Below are 15,000 nucleotides of genomic sequence, written 5' to 3'. Positions count from 1 at the left end.
TGTGTGTGTGTGTGTGTGTGTGTGTGTGTGTGTGTGTGTGTGTGTGTGTGTGTGTGTGTGTGTGTGTGTGTGTGTGTGTGTGTGTGTGTGTGTGTGTGCGTGTGCGTATGCATGTGTGTGTATGCTGTATTTATGTGTGTGTGTATGTGTGTGTGTGCGTGTGTGTGTGTGTGTGTGTGTGTGTGTGTGTGTGTGTGTGTGTGTGTGTGTGTGTCTATACTGTATGTGTCTGTGTGTCTGTGCGCACGCATTCGTGCGTGCGTGCATGCAAGGTATGGGTTCATGCATGTTTGTGTTTGTGTGTGTGTGTACCTGTGTGTGTGTGTACCTGTCCTTGTACTTGTGTGTGTGTTTGTGTTTGTGTGTGCGTGCGTGCATGTGTGTGTGCATGCGTGCGTGTGTGCGTGTGTGCGTGTACCTGTGTGGATCCAAAGCCTCCCAGGGGTCCCCTCTGCCTGCTGAGCCATTTCATGAGCTCTATGCTCTCCACGATGCTGCCCTGCTTGAACAGGCTCAGCAGCACGTAGGCTGCCATCTCGATGCCCGCCGAGGGCGGCTGCCACCCGTCCGCCAGGTCACCCTCCCCTGACGTCCAGTACACAACGCCATCTACATGGACACAGTACACACCCAGGGATGGTGACCAGAGGGGACAGATGGGTCAGTTGTCCCAGGACCAGGGAGAGAGGGGGCCCAGAAATGGGTCCATATTACGTTGTATGTATTGGCTAGGGGGCCCTTTCAGACGACTTTGTCCCGGGCCTAGACAAAGCTGTCAGCGGCCCTGTACACACCACATACAGCTCCAGGCCACTTTATTAGAATAGCATGAAAAAGTTGATTTATTTCCATAATTCCATCAATAATGTTAAACTGTCATGGATTGTAGATGCATGGCCCAGTTGTTTAACTATTCCAATCATTCAAGTTTTTTCTTTTTACATAATTTGGCCTTCCAGCTCAAAAAACCCATGAATTGGGAAATTCGCATTATTAGAATATTGTAATAAAATCACAATTTTCTTCATCAAAATTCGTTTCACATCAGTGCACATCAAATCAGTTGAAATTTGGTACTTTCTACATAACATGCAATGTTCAATACTTGGTTAGGACTCTCTCTGTCTTAATAACGGCCATGATGCGTTTAACATTGAAGTCAATGGCAGAAACAGTGCATGGGAGTAATGGAAGGCCAGAGATCTTTGATGCTTTGCCGTCAGCTGTTCTTGTTTGTTGACCTGGTGTCCCACACTTCACTCTTCAACATACCCGTAGATACCCATGCTACGTTTTGGTGTTAACTCACCAGTTTAATTCTAACTTACCAGAAATAAAACCCCATTCATTTTCAATGGGGTTTCATTTCTGGTGATTTAGAATTAAACCGGTGAATTAGCAACAAACCGTGGCATGGAAATCTACAGGGTATATTGAAGAGTGAAGTGTGGGACACCAGGTCAGCTATACAAAAACAGCTGACGGCAAAGCATCAAGGATATCTGGCCTACCATTACTCCCATGCACTGTTTATGCCATTGACTTCAATGTTAAACGCATCATGGCCGTTATTAAGACAGAGAGAGTCCTAACCAAGTATTGAACATTGCATGTTGTGTAGAAAGTACCAAATTTCAACTGATTTGATGTGCACTGATGTGAAACGAATTTTGATGAAGAAAATTGTGATTTTATTACAATATTCTAATGATGCGAATTCCCCAATTCATGGGTTTTTTGAGCTGGAAGACCAAAATGTGTAAAAATAAACAATTTAATGATTGGAATAGTTAAAAAACTGGGCCATGAATCTATAATCCATGACAGTTTAACATTATTGATGGAATTATGGAAATAAATCAACTTTTTCATGCTATTCTAATAAAGTGGCCTGGAGCTGTACATTTTAAGAAGGGACTGTTCGTTATTTATTGTCGGGGTCACCGGGAGGAAAATAGGGGGAGGGTCATGCCATTTATTTCTTTGTTGAGGGGAGGGTCACCCAACATTTTTTTATCTAAAGGGGAGGGTCATTCCAAACTGTTTGTTCCATTAATTTAAAACATTTAAAATAATCCAAAGTATGTTGTTTGTATATGTTTTGATGTAACATAATCCTAAGAAACGTCTCCCCCTTTCGCTAAACTTGATCAGACCATCAGACCCCCCCAAACCCGACGTTTGTTTAATTGGATCTAAAGAACAGTCTTGCAAGCCTTGCCACAATGCCATCTGCTGTACGCATCAGATATATTCATTTATATACATTTCTAGCATTTGATATTCTATGATATTGACTAACTGGCGAAGAAAGGTATGGGTTGCATGGAGTGTGTGTGTGTGTGTGTGTGTGTGTGTGTGTGTGTGTGTGTGTGTGTGTGTGTGTGTGTGTGTGTGTGTGTGTGTGTGTGTGTGTGTGTGTGTGTGTGTGTGTGTGTGTGTGTGTGTGTGTCTGTGTGTGTGTGTGTGAGAGAGAGAGAGAGAGAGAGAGAGAGAGAGAGAGAGAGAGAGAGAGAGAGAAATGGGCAGGATATGTAAGGAATCTGTAATGGGTAAATAACTACAGTGTATACGCTAGAGTAAACATTACCTCTGTTTTCCGCTCTTCCCATCAGTTCATTGATGGCTGGTTTTGCCTTAGGGCTGTTGGCCAGTGTGAGGGCGTAGGCCACCAGGGAGAGGCTGTAGTTGCTGGAGATGCCATTGGTAAACTCCTCCTCCAGGAACTTCTGTGCGTTCAGCACACCACCTGGATACAAACCCTGGAAATAGAACTTTCAGTTACCCATTATTCGTTGGCCACTTATCGATCCAAGCCATAAGCGGTTGTCTTTGTTTTGGGTCTCGAAGTTCACATCATTATGCCATACTTACCATGCCCTTCCAGTAAAAGGACAAAAAGTGTACAATAAGATACTTTTTTACGGTGTGTGTTTTTAGTTCATCTACTACTACTACATGTACCATATCAGCATGTGTTATATACTTGCACTGTGTAACTAACTTTAGCCCTATGGCACACAGTCACAGTACCTGACTCTCGCCAGACCTTTGTCATTCCGCACAACATCACTCCATTACTAGGTCTGGGAGAGTGTGCGTGGGATTCGCTCATCTATCAATTTTCAATCCATGCCACCAACAAATTCCTTCAAAAACATTCTCTGTTCATCTCTAAAGCATCAATATAGCCTACAATCTGTCATGAGATTCCTCAATGTCAGCCGTCATTATTGTTATTGAAACAATAAATGCTTCGGCTAGTTTCCTCCTGGAGAGACCAGGCTAATGGTGGTGCAGTGCAAGTGCATAATGTTCCGTGTTGTTACACACTTTGTTACGCTACCGACGCTGCACCTAATTAATGTTGCAGGGACTGTACAATAAGGTATAACCTGTATTGATGTTTCTGAAGCATGAATCGGTAACACCTTAGAAAAATCAGTCACTTGAATAGCTTCAGAAGCCTAACACTTAATGAACTACTGAACTGTGAAATAATGGACTAATTATCAACAACAGTTAGAAAATAAATACAGTCCAGGAAGTTTGTTCTTCAAAGAGCAAAACAGATGAAACCACTGTATATACTGTAGAAGTGTCCAGGAGACACACATCAAACTCATCCTAGATGACTATCTCTCCGCTATGTAGCCGTTGGTTGGTTCTTATTAATTTACATAATGTTTTGGTTTCAACTAGGCCTACTTGATTAATAAATGTCAATGAAGTGTTAATTGCACTTTTTCAGAGACTGTTATTCTAAAGTGTAACCCATGAATCTAGTAGCTTATCCCTTAAGCAGTGATGCACATTTGTGTTTGTGTTCATTGGAACTGTATGGCCTAGCCATAGCCACAGCCAACAGGCAAAACATCAAGAGAGTGCTATTGTGACTTGCCATATAATTTGCCAAAAAGTGCTGCTACTGTATTTGTCTTTAACACCAGCCGTACCGTTTTGTCCTCTAGGAGGGTGACAAGGACATAAGCAGTGAGGGACACGGGGCCATCCAGCCCCCGCTGCAGCTGAGTGTGAAGAACCCTCCCTGGCTCAGTGAAGCTTCCTTGGGCCGTCTGCTGGCCAGCCAGCCAGGTGAACGCCTTGGAGAGCACGCTCTGGTCAACCTCCATGAAGTCCTGGGCCTGCAGGAAACACCTCAGCACGAAGGCGGTCAGCCTTGACAGCGGGGAGGGCAGAGAAAAGACGAAAAACTTGTAGATTAGATGAAGAGCGCTTTTCCAAACGGTTATAAAAGCCATTTAAATACAAATTTCATAAATATTTTTTTTTAATTAGATACTAACACAGCATTAGGCATTCGGAACTCATCTAAATTTATCTGACATCCCCATAGAAAATTAAAACATTTAAACACATGATTTCAATTAGGCCTATATTAACAGAGAAAGACAGTAAAAACTATTTTTTATATATATTTTTCGAAAAAAGAGTTTTCTTCACTTAGAGAAAACGTACTGCAATCCTTTGCAAGTCCTCTAAATTATGAAAGTACAGTAACTACCAGGTGCTGCCAGATGGATCCATTTGTCCAAATCCACTGAATGATCCGTCATCTCGTAGATACAGCATCTCCCGAGTGTACCCTAGAACCACACAGAGATCTCATTACTAGTCATGGTTACATTTAATCAATCAATTATTTCTATACAGTGTAAAAAAAACTATGTAATATTATGCACTTGCATTCTACATTTAGAGCTAGGTATGTAGATAAGTTAATACAGTAATATCAAATGAAGATACACAACAAAAGATAACACACAATTAAGTGTTACCCTGATCATGTACTACTCCTAATCAATGGAATCAATAGGATCTGATTGGTGCTGAAAAAATAATCAGTGTAAAACTAGAATCTGGCAAACAAACCTTCCTTCATGACTGCCAAAGCTTTTTGGGCTATTTCCTCATTGTTGTGTGTGTTCTTCAGGTACTGCAGCACATAAACGCTGGGAGCGAAGTGCACCATGTTCTGCTCCCCACAGCCAACAGGCATCTGAACAAGGGAGTCCAGACCCGCAATGGACAGAGCCAAGATGTCACCTGCATTAGAACAACACCAGCAGATATTGTGTCATACAAAACAAATGAAGCATGATCCATGGCCACTGTTTTGAACGTCATAGCATGTTTCTGAGGGTGATCTAGAAGAAGGCAAATGCTTATTTGATCTCCTTCATTTTTCTATATTTACTCTATTTTCTCTGTCATCATGTGTAATGACTTGTCTTGTTTATATTGAGTTAAATTCAGTCTGTCATGCCTTGGGAGATGTACTGTACTTGCAAAAGACAAGGTATCAGTTTTTTGTTTTGGCCTTTTTTCCCTCGCAAGCAGGTCTGTCATCACACAGACAAGTGAGTGTTGAGCTTCAAAAGAGCACACGTTACACAACCAAGATTGATTTCATCTGAAAGTTATGATGAATTCAGCTAATCAGATGTAAATTATGATCAGATGAACATATCAGATGTAAATGATCATAGTGATTATAGTTCTCTAAGATTAATTGCATGTTGTGCAGCACAGACCATGGAAAAAACAACTGAGGTAGTCGAGAGTTGAGCATACCTGACAAAACATTCTGAGAAAGAATTCAGAGGAGAAAATAGCGTATTAGGCAGGAGAGAATCTAAAAGAAACGAAAAGAAAGCAAACTAATCGACAAGAGAGAAGAATGGAAGAACAAGACCGTAGAAAAGTGGAGGGAGAGCTGTACCAGAGATAAAAAGACAAGCAGCTGTTTGAAATTGCTACACCGCAGAGCACGGCGTAATGCAATTCAAAGGCAGTATTTTTTTCGGCAGCAAATCGGAGAGGGGCAAAGGAAGAAGTATGAGAGAAAACCTGTGGTGAGGGGAGGGGGTCGGTGGAAGAAGAGAAACCTCATCTTGTGCCCTCATTGTCACCCTCCTCAACCCAACCCCCAACAACCACCACCACCACTGTTTCCAAAAGCACCCACACAGAGTGTAAACATCAAAATAAAGCTCTTTTGAAATGTGGTGTTCTAAACACTCCCGCGCGCCTCATTTGTCAAAGGAGAAACAAGCACAAAACACAAGAGGGAACAACTACAGCCGCCAGAGATGGATGACATGGCACGCAGGCCTACATACAGTACATACCAGCCACGGCCACATGTGCCCTGGAGGTGCCTGGCACCACCCCGCTCGGCAATGTGAAGCTTATCTCACTGGACAAGTTGCTTCTCCGAGGTGGGATGTCCAGGAATAGGGTCTTGGAGAAGGCCTGCTGATAGCCTTCAGGCTGTGTTTTTAAGGGTTAAACATGTGTATGTCACAATGTTAAAGATACAAGACAAATCATGAGAGCAAACCACGCCACAACTCACAACATAAGGATCTTGAAAACCTCAACTTAATCACTTCCAGTTTCAAACAGCACGACTATCAGTCCGCTTCTTTTGGTGAGGCTAAAAATAAAAGAGCTGACGAAATGAAACTAACCCAATACAGTTGCAGAAAATCAACAAATTTTATTCATGTTTCGGGCCACCACGACTCTTTCTCCTGACTATAGGCCTACTTGCCCTTACATGTGGAAATGGGATCTCTAGAGAGCCGACTCTTTGTTGTCAACGCTCAACTACATGAAATTCATATTGCTATTATATACATTACCAACTCTTGAGTAACAAATTAAACCATGGTCATTACCATTTTGGTGACAACAAGCTTACAATAGAGGCTCTGTATATACACACCAGTGACCCCGACCGTGGCTCAGAGGGTTCTTACTGTTACGCCAGAGACGTGGGTTCGATTCAGGCCTGAGGTTGTCTTCTATACAGATCTATGGTTGTTACCTGATGCTCCTCTGTCTCTCTCCGTCATTACTTTTCCGTTTACTTTCAAACTGTCTTGTCCAATAAAGGTAAGAAAAGTCAGCAAACAAATCCCATAAAAAAAATTAAAAGCTACACACCAGCACTGTGAGTTTGGCCACGGTGTTGTTCTGTATCTGTGAGGACATCACGTGGATGGAGAATGGCACCTCTCCCAGGACCAGGGGTCTGATGGGGAAGAGCATGCCTCCCTGCCCCAGACCCTTTACCCTCAGTGTCTGCTTGTTGGGCACCGAGCCGCCACTGCCACTGATGAACTCAAACATCTGGGTCTTCTCAATGGCAACAGTGACCTGGCAAAGAAGGAGATGGAAGCAAGGGTACTATAAGGGAAGTACGGGAGATGGACATGGTGCCTCAGTGTAGCTGGCAGTGTATTGTGACAGAAAAGAAATCGGTAACAAAATAATGTGATTGAATATTAACTGATAAGCCACTTTGGAGAACAACATCTACTAGGTGTTCTGCAATAATTACATCTTCTCAATTGTGACCAGCCTGGTAAGAAGGGGGAGATGAATGGATGGTGTAATAATGTGTCATGAGTGACGCTGACACCAGTTGTGATTGTGACTACTTTATGGCTCTCAATTTACCTCAGAGTCTTGCTTGAGGTGACTGAACAGCAGAACTTCTAAAATAAACTCCTCTCCTTTGATGAGACTCGGAGGGAGTCTCACTGACCAAGTAAGGGGGTTGTCGTCTGCCATCTAAATTTCAGGACGAGACAAAAACATACATATTATACAAAGTTAATACTATAAGAGTGACATAATGCAATTCTTGCTTATATCATGTCTGTATGTGAGTCAAACATTAACAACAGGACATCTCAATGGACATATAAAAGGGCCATGTTCATGTCATTGACATCCACAGACTGTCATTTTGAAACTGGCGAATGACAAACGTGAGTGTCATGAGCATGTGCTGAGTGAGTGGTGTCACTGCCTACTCTTTTCAGCCTGGAGAAATGGGCAGAAGCCTGGTCCCTCAGCTGGGGAGGCGTTTTGGTTTTCCCCAAAGAGAAGCCGACTGCAGAAGCCGTCTCTCGAAGCAGACTTGCGGCACTGATGTCACTGTTTGTAGAAGGAGGAAATCACAGGGTGTTCATCAACCGGATTTAATTAATGGGGAGAGAAATCAGGACTGACCTCAGCTGACCTCAAGTGAGTGAATGGAAATGTTTTTAAAACCCCAGCACACCAGCCAGCAAAACCACTGCACTTTATAATCATCTCGTTGCACAGCCCTTCAGAAATAACATAGCCTACATTATTTCCCATGTTACTGGTTTCTCTGCTTCACCTCATGGCAGTTGGCATCCAAATCCATGGTGCTGAGAAGTCTGCCTCCATGCTGAGCGTCTTGTCTGACCCATGCCTCTCGGCCACTGCTTTCCCCACTACTATGAGGGAAAAGGAAAGAGAGAATGTTCATTAAAACCTCTAGATCACAGGGTAATATGTGGCTACAGCACGTGCAGCAAGACCACTGTGTGATGCTGTGTGGGTGCATCTCCCTCCATTCACCACAAGAGGGAAACATCAACACAGCATTATGAGGTTGCATGTCACTGTCCGTGGCAAGGCTAAAACAAGTCATGCAAGTATACTTTGGTTCTTAAACTTTTCATTCAGGGCAACTTTAATCATACAATTATGGTACTTTTTTTGCATAATATAAGAATATAAAATATAGTTATACTACTACTACTACTGCTGCTGCTGCTGCTGCTGGTACTACTAGGTCTACTACTACTAGGCCTACTACCACTACTACTGCTACTACTACTACTAATTATAATAATAATAATTAATCAATTAGAAAATATATAGAGTGAATTGCCATATACTTACCATATTCTAAAGCCCCTGTTTGCCTAGTCTTCTGAAGACTGCCATCTGTCAGTATGGCCAGATTGCAGCCCTAAGTAGTAAAAGATATTAATTCAATTTGCCATGTTGACATAAATTGAACAGTAAATTCACATACAACATTGCCACCACACACATGAGAATAGAACATTTTGAAAAAGTTTCATAGGCTAAGTAACTCAAAGTGCCTCAACATTTTTTTAACCACAACAAAACACATACAATGCAAGCACAAACGGAGAGGATTTGCATTGTAGCAATGGGGCATTGAAACCAATCACTCCTGTCATATGTCTACAGAAGATAAGATACGGTAAAATCATACTCACATGTTTACCTTGAGGATGGCCTGTCTCAAAATCTACCTTGTCATCCAACACCTGAAATCACCCCCAAACCAAAACAAGTCCAATTTCCAGAAAAATAGCAACTGCATTACATCACAACAATACAGCCAGTCTATATTACAACCAGTTAGTCCAGTTTACGACCAGGGGGATTCACAGAGTGTGTCTAACAAGGCTAAAATAATATTCAGACCATTTTTGAGATAAATATATCCATACTTCCAACAAAAAAGAACAAGTCACACTGACAAAATGAAAAGGGAAGTGGCTTATAAAGAATAAAGAGCAAATATGTACGAGCAACAACAACAACATAGCCAGCTCAGGGTCTGTTCAATTGTGTGAAAACCTTAAACTAAAGAGAAAAGTGTTCAAATTTGTAGAGTAAAAATATTTCTTGGCCACTACAAAATAGTACATGTTGAATTATCAGATAGTCATACTCTTGTGTATGAAATGGGTTACTTGTTGTCTGAGGAGGAGAGGCAGGTTGAGGGTCTCTGTGAGGATCTCTCCAGGGGGACCCTGGGTGAAGGCTGTGATGCAAGCCTCTGGAGCCCAGCGAAGGGTGGCCGTGACCAGCACTGAGGGGGACTCCTGTCCCCCGACAGCCACCGCCTGTCCTCTGGAAGTCACCTATAAGAGAGGACACAGTGCATTTAATAATTATAATATATTTTACTTCCTAAAACATTTCAAGGAACCCAAGAACAGTGAACAAGTTGAGTGAGCACACATAGTCATGCAATTAACATACATAAAATAATATATAAATTGAATTTGAGAAATACCAGGCACTGTAAATGACATGATGATACAACCAGTAACAGACTTATTTCATGATAATCACAATTAGGGTTGAGATGAGTAACACTTACTACATAATGCAACTCCTCTGTAGAATGGACATTCTCGATTAACAGTTGAAGTGGGTCACCAACCTGCAAACAAGCATTGATTAACATGTCACATCCACACTTCATAAAGTAAAGGCCAATAGAACGGTATAATCTTCAAATTTGATCTTAAAGGGACACTGTGCAGGAAATGGTCAAAAAAGGTACTGCAACTATGCTGCTCATTGAAACTAGGCTCCCTATTGCCAAATTTGATCTTTACATGAACGTTTACAAAGTAATAAACAAATATTAACTAGTATGGTCCAATTACAGTCATTTTTGCAGCTAAAAATGGCTATTTAAGGAAATTCAAAATGGCGGACCATGGAGAAGATCCCCTTTTCATGAATGAAAAGTGCAATTTTTCCAGTCATAATGAATACTTAGAATTTGATGGTGGTGGTAAGTATTCATGAAAAAGGTAACATTAGTGAGTGGAAAGCATGAATTCTGGAAATGAACAACAAAAAATCTCACACAGTGTCCCTTTAAATTGAGCTTTTTCTGTATACATGCAAATGAATAAACTACACTGCCAGTGTCGATCCTTCAATGACTGCCGTCCTGGGCAATACCCCCTCCGAAACACCACGGGTGAGGGGGATTGGAAAATCGTCTAAACAACGAATTTAATTGCTGATAAAAATCACTAATAACATTTAACGGGACACTGTGTGAGATTTTTAGTTGTTTATTTCCAGAATTCATGCTGCCCATTCACTAATGTTACCTTTTTCATGAATACTTACCACCACCATCAAATTCCAAGTATTCACTATGACTGGAAAAATTCCACTCACATGAGAAGGGGGATCTTCTCCAGGGTCCGCCATTTTGAATTTCCAAAAATAGCCATTTTTAGCTGCAAAAACAACTGTACTTGGACCACACTAGAAAATATTTGTTTATTACTTAGTAAACTTTCATGTTAAGATCAAATTTGGCAAGCAGCCCAGTTTCAATGAGCAGCAGAGTTGCAGTACCTTTTTTGACCATTTCCTGCACAGTGTCCCTTTAAATAGTGAGGGAATAACATGGTAGCCTCTTAGTGCAGATGGGGTCGCCGTTGGGCCTATTCACTATTTGCTGAAAATGCTCCACTACATCATAACATTGCTATGACATTACTGAGAGCCTTAAGTAACAGATTAAGACATAGCCATTACAATTTTGGGGACAGTAAGGTTATAACATAGTCTGTGCGGTAAGGGGTTAATAGCTTTAATTAGCGATTTTCGCTATGTCTTTGAAGTGGAATCTTGATATGGTCCTGCCCCCTGTTGGGTGCCCCCCGGGCAATTGCCCGGTCGGCCCGACCATGGGACCACCTCTGTACACCACACAGAGAGAAATGGGTGAAGTGGTGCGTGCTCTGTCCCAGAAGGTTGTACACTACACACACTGTATGTGTGTCTTTCTCACCTGTGGATACTGATCCAGTGGAAACACTTGCATGTAGGAGCCACTCGATGATGACGTCCTATGTAACACCAGGGTCTTTTCAGCTGACTTGAATGTTACCTATCAATAACAAAAACCATGTACTTAACATACAGTACACTGACATGCAAACTAAATATCTTACTTCACCCTGTGTTTAAGTGATTCAGTGAAATAAGTAATGATTAGCTGATAGGGGTGGCTATACCATTACGAATTAAAAAAAAAAACAGACTGTGAAGAAAAATAGGGCAACATCGACTCGGTAGCTTACGTACATATATCTTTTACATTAATCTCATAGCATAAAAATGACTTACATCCTGTATTCTAAAGTTACGTGATGAGAACACTTCAGGCCACTCTCACCTTGGGAAGTCACACAGAGAGAAAGGTGAGAGCAATAATTGACACCCTTCACCTATTGATGGCTCTAGGCTCACACACACACAAGCACAAGCACAAGCACAAACACAAACACAAACACAAACATTCACGCACGCACGCACGCACACACACACACACACACACACATACACACACACAAACACAAACACAAACACACAAACACAAATACAAACACAAACATTCATACATACACACACAAACACAGAGAGAGAGAGAGAGAAACAGAGAGAGAAACAGAGAGAGAGAGAGAGAGAGAGAGAGAGAGAGAGAGAGAGAGAGAGAGAGAGAGAGAAAGACAGACAGACACAGACACAGACACAAACACACACACACCTGAATGACAATGGTCTCAGCCTCCTCCTGGATGTGAAACTGGATGGGTATCCTCCCGTCCTGAGGCAGCGTGTGAGAGATAGTTTGCACAGCCGCCTGTATCACCTCCTGTTTCTCCTGTTCACCCGAGTCCTCTCTGTCTTGGTGTCGGCCCCTGGCTCCCGAGTCCTCTCTGTCCTCATCTCGGCCCCTGGCTCCTGAGTCCTCAAGTTGCCTCCGCCGGGCCCCTCTCAGCTGGGTCACACTGACATGGACACCACCACCACCACCACCACTAATACTCTTTTCTCCATCATCCACCGTCAATGAGTCACCATCCAATCTGGATATTTTTGCCTAGGATTGGAGATGCGTGAAGACACAGATTTATATATGCCTTCTAGATACTGCAGAGAATGTATTACTGCACCCCACAGTAGATACTAGTATTATGAACTTAATTATGTACAGCAATTTATAACAGTAGCCTACATATAGTGTATCCTACTACTTCTACTGCCTTTCATTGATGATAACAATATGAACTTGCGTATGATGCAGATTTAAACTGTATGTACATAATGTATTGTACATTACACATATAGAGACTGCATTTATCTGGATAAATCGCAAAATAGCAAATAACAAATCACTTTTTTCTGATAGTAATATGTAGTGACTTCTACATATTCACACATACTACGTACATAGTGCTACTGTTGTCCATGATAACAATATGAACTTACGTGTGTTGAGAAGGTCATTGCTGGCTTCAGTAGATGAGACTGGGCCCTGAAGGTAATGCTGTATCTTTCCTCTGAACCATCTTCGCTTTCTAGGTTATTGCTTTTTGATCCTTTGAGATGGAAAATAAAATCTTATTACATTAAGTGGTGAGAGTGCTGCTATGTGTCCTCTCGCAAAAGTGCAGCCCACACTTAATTTCACTTCAATTCATTTTTGAATATGTTTGGTTTGGTAAAAAAACACTTTATATTATTAAGCCAATTCAGACTTATACAATAAAGAATATTGAGATGAATGCTACTACATCCAGCATGAGATGACCTGAGCCAAGGTTGTTCATCATTGCATTCAATAACCACCGTGGCTACAGATAGGATTTTGAACTAGATGAGTTGGTGTTTGGACTAAAAAAACATACATGTTAAATCCTGCCAGGGCCACACAGCCGATTAGCTCTGAAACTCACCATTTGAATCCACAGCAAACCACCCTTCACTCAAATGTCCCTACAAGGGAAATTATAAGACAAAATCAAAATGCACTTTATTATCAATTCACTATCGAAAAAGCATTACACAGAGGATTGAAATTGCATTTCACATACACCAAATGTGCACTTTATAATAGACAATACTCACACACGCATTAAAAAGGTGACCTTTACGTACACAGCAAGAATGATGCAAGTCTAGCCCAGAGCCCACCAACACACACACACACACGTACACGCGCAGGCACACGCTTGTGTGAACTCCACGAAAGCCGCTGATAAGGGCTCAACATAAAGAGGGGCACTTACACATCTTTTTTTGTTCAGACCTGTAGTATTATTTACAGTTGACGTCTAGCGTACCTGACCTACATCTCATCTAACACATGTGGTCGGTTATCATGGTATTTGTTTAAACAGCTTATGGCGAAGTTGTGGTTTGAATAGAATAGAATAGAAGGAGGAAGGGTTTAGTCTTACATCTACAGTGGCCTGGATGGTCCACATGCCAGGGGGAGGGTTGTGTGTGTGTGGCGGTGGCAGTGTGAGCTCAGCTGTCCCCATGCCCCCGAGACAGTCGAGGGACGGCCACCGCTGGATAACGTTTCCCCTGGGATCCTGTCGCAACAATAGCAATGTGCCAGTCAAACAATGAGAGAGAGAGGCGGAGAACTGAAACGAAATGGTTTCGAGACCACTGAGTCCACTCAAAAGAGTTCTATTGGAACGCTTCATTGCTCTCTTTGTGGTGGCGGTTCCACTAAACTGCCCACCTGTGCGACGAGGTCCAGCGTGCCCTCGTAAGGTGTGCCGTCGGCGTTGACAGACTGCACTTGAATTTTCACGGTCTGGCTGGGCTTGTAGACGGCTTTGTTGGTCCAGACCAACGTGGACAAATTGTTTTGGCTGAGCTTCAGCGTAGCTCTGTCAGTAAACAGGAGCCTGATGTCTCGGTATCCTTTCACCACCAGGCTGAATGAAGACTTGTGGCCTGTGGGTACGGCTGAGATCTACCACACAAAAGACGTTATTCATGGGCACATGCAAAAAATTGATATAAATACCTAATATATATTCTTACAGGTGTTTAAATAGGCCATACAGTGTATGAGCTGTTGAAAATGTTATGGATTAACATTGTTATTGATAATCATCATAATCTTCAGCGTCATCACCACAACCACCAACATAATCATTACCATCATCATCATCATCAACAACAACAACAACAACAACAACAACAACAACAACAACTTTACATCCCCAGAAGAGGGAAATATACACATCAACAGCACAGCACATATGATTTACGACACGCTGATAGTGTAATCTAATCAATTTGATTTAATTTACAAATGTAGATTGTATGATTATGCAGGCCAATGAACTCTTTATTCTATTTCTCTGTTCTAGATAAACAAGATGTTGTGATCATCCAGTATCATCCCGGGCTTAGAAGCTGTTTTGAAAATGCATTGATTTTGCCCTTTCGTTTACACGTAAACAGAGTTTCAGAAATGTTAATTTCAAAATTGCGGTTTTAAAAAAATATCCCATTTAGGGGGCTGAAATGCACATGTCACAATGA

The 15,000-nt window shown here is 41.9% G+C and overlaps 1 protein-coding gene across 1 annotated transcript in view; it reads right to left on the bottom strand.

Annotated features, from left to right (window-relative positions):
• Positions 1 to 15,000, bottom strand: part of LOC134469891 (CD109 antigen-like) — a 22,146-nt gene that overhangs the window by 4,357 nt on the left and 2,789 nt on the right. Inside the window, exons 4-15 of the mRNA XM_063223916.1 lie at positions 14,186 to 14,422; positions 12,197 to 12,532; positions 11,438 to 11,536; positions 9,582 to 9,752; positions 7,489 to 7,602; positions 6,973 to 7,185; positions 6,153 to 6,294; positions 4,894 to 5,067; positions 4,526 to 4,607; positions 3,948 to 4,179; positions 2,591 to 2,762; positions 419 to 609 (exon numbers count right to left, since the gene is read on the bottom strand). Coding sequence (XP_063079986.1) covers positions 419 to 609; positions 2,591 to 2,762; positions 3,948 to 4,179; positions 4,526 to 4,607; positions 4,894 to 5,067; positions 6,153 to 6,294; positions 6,973 to 7,185; positions 7,489 to 7,602; positions 9,582 to 9,752; positions 11,438 to 11,536; positions 12,197 to 12,532; positions 14,186 to 14,422 — 2,163 coding nt within the window. The remainder of the gene's footprint in view (positions 1 to 418; positions 610 to 2,590; positions 2,763 to 3,947; positions 4,180 to 4,525; positions 4,608 to 4,893; positions 5,068 to 6,152; positions 6,295 to 6,972; positions 7,186 to 7,488; positions 7,603 to 9,581; positions 9,753 to 11,437; positions 11,537 to 12,196; positions 12,533 to 14,185; positions 14,423 to 15,000) is intronic.

The sequence above is a fragment of the Engraulis encrasicolus genome, chromosome 19 (genome assembly GCF_034702125.1).
Source record: "Engraulis encrasicolus isolate BLACKSEA-1 chromosome 19, IST_EnEncr_1.0, whole genome shotgun sequence".
Classification (NCBI taxonomy): domain Eukaryota; kingdom Metazoa; phylum Chordata; class Actinopteri; order Clupeiformes; family Engraulidae; genus Engraulis; species Engraulis encrasicolus.
The sequence above is the reverse complement of the archived record's forward strand: the minus strand, read 5'-3'. Positions and strand labels throughout refer to the sequence as shown.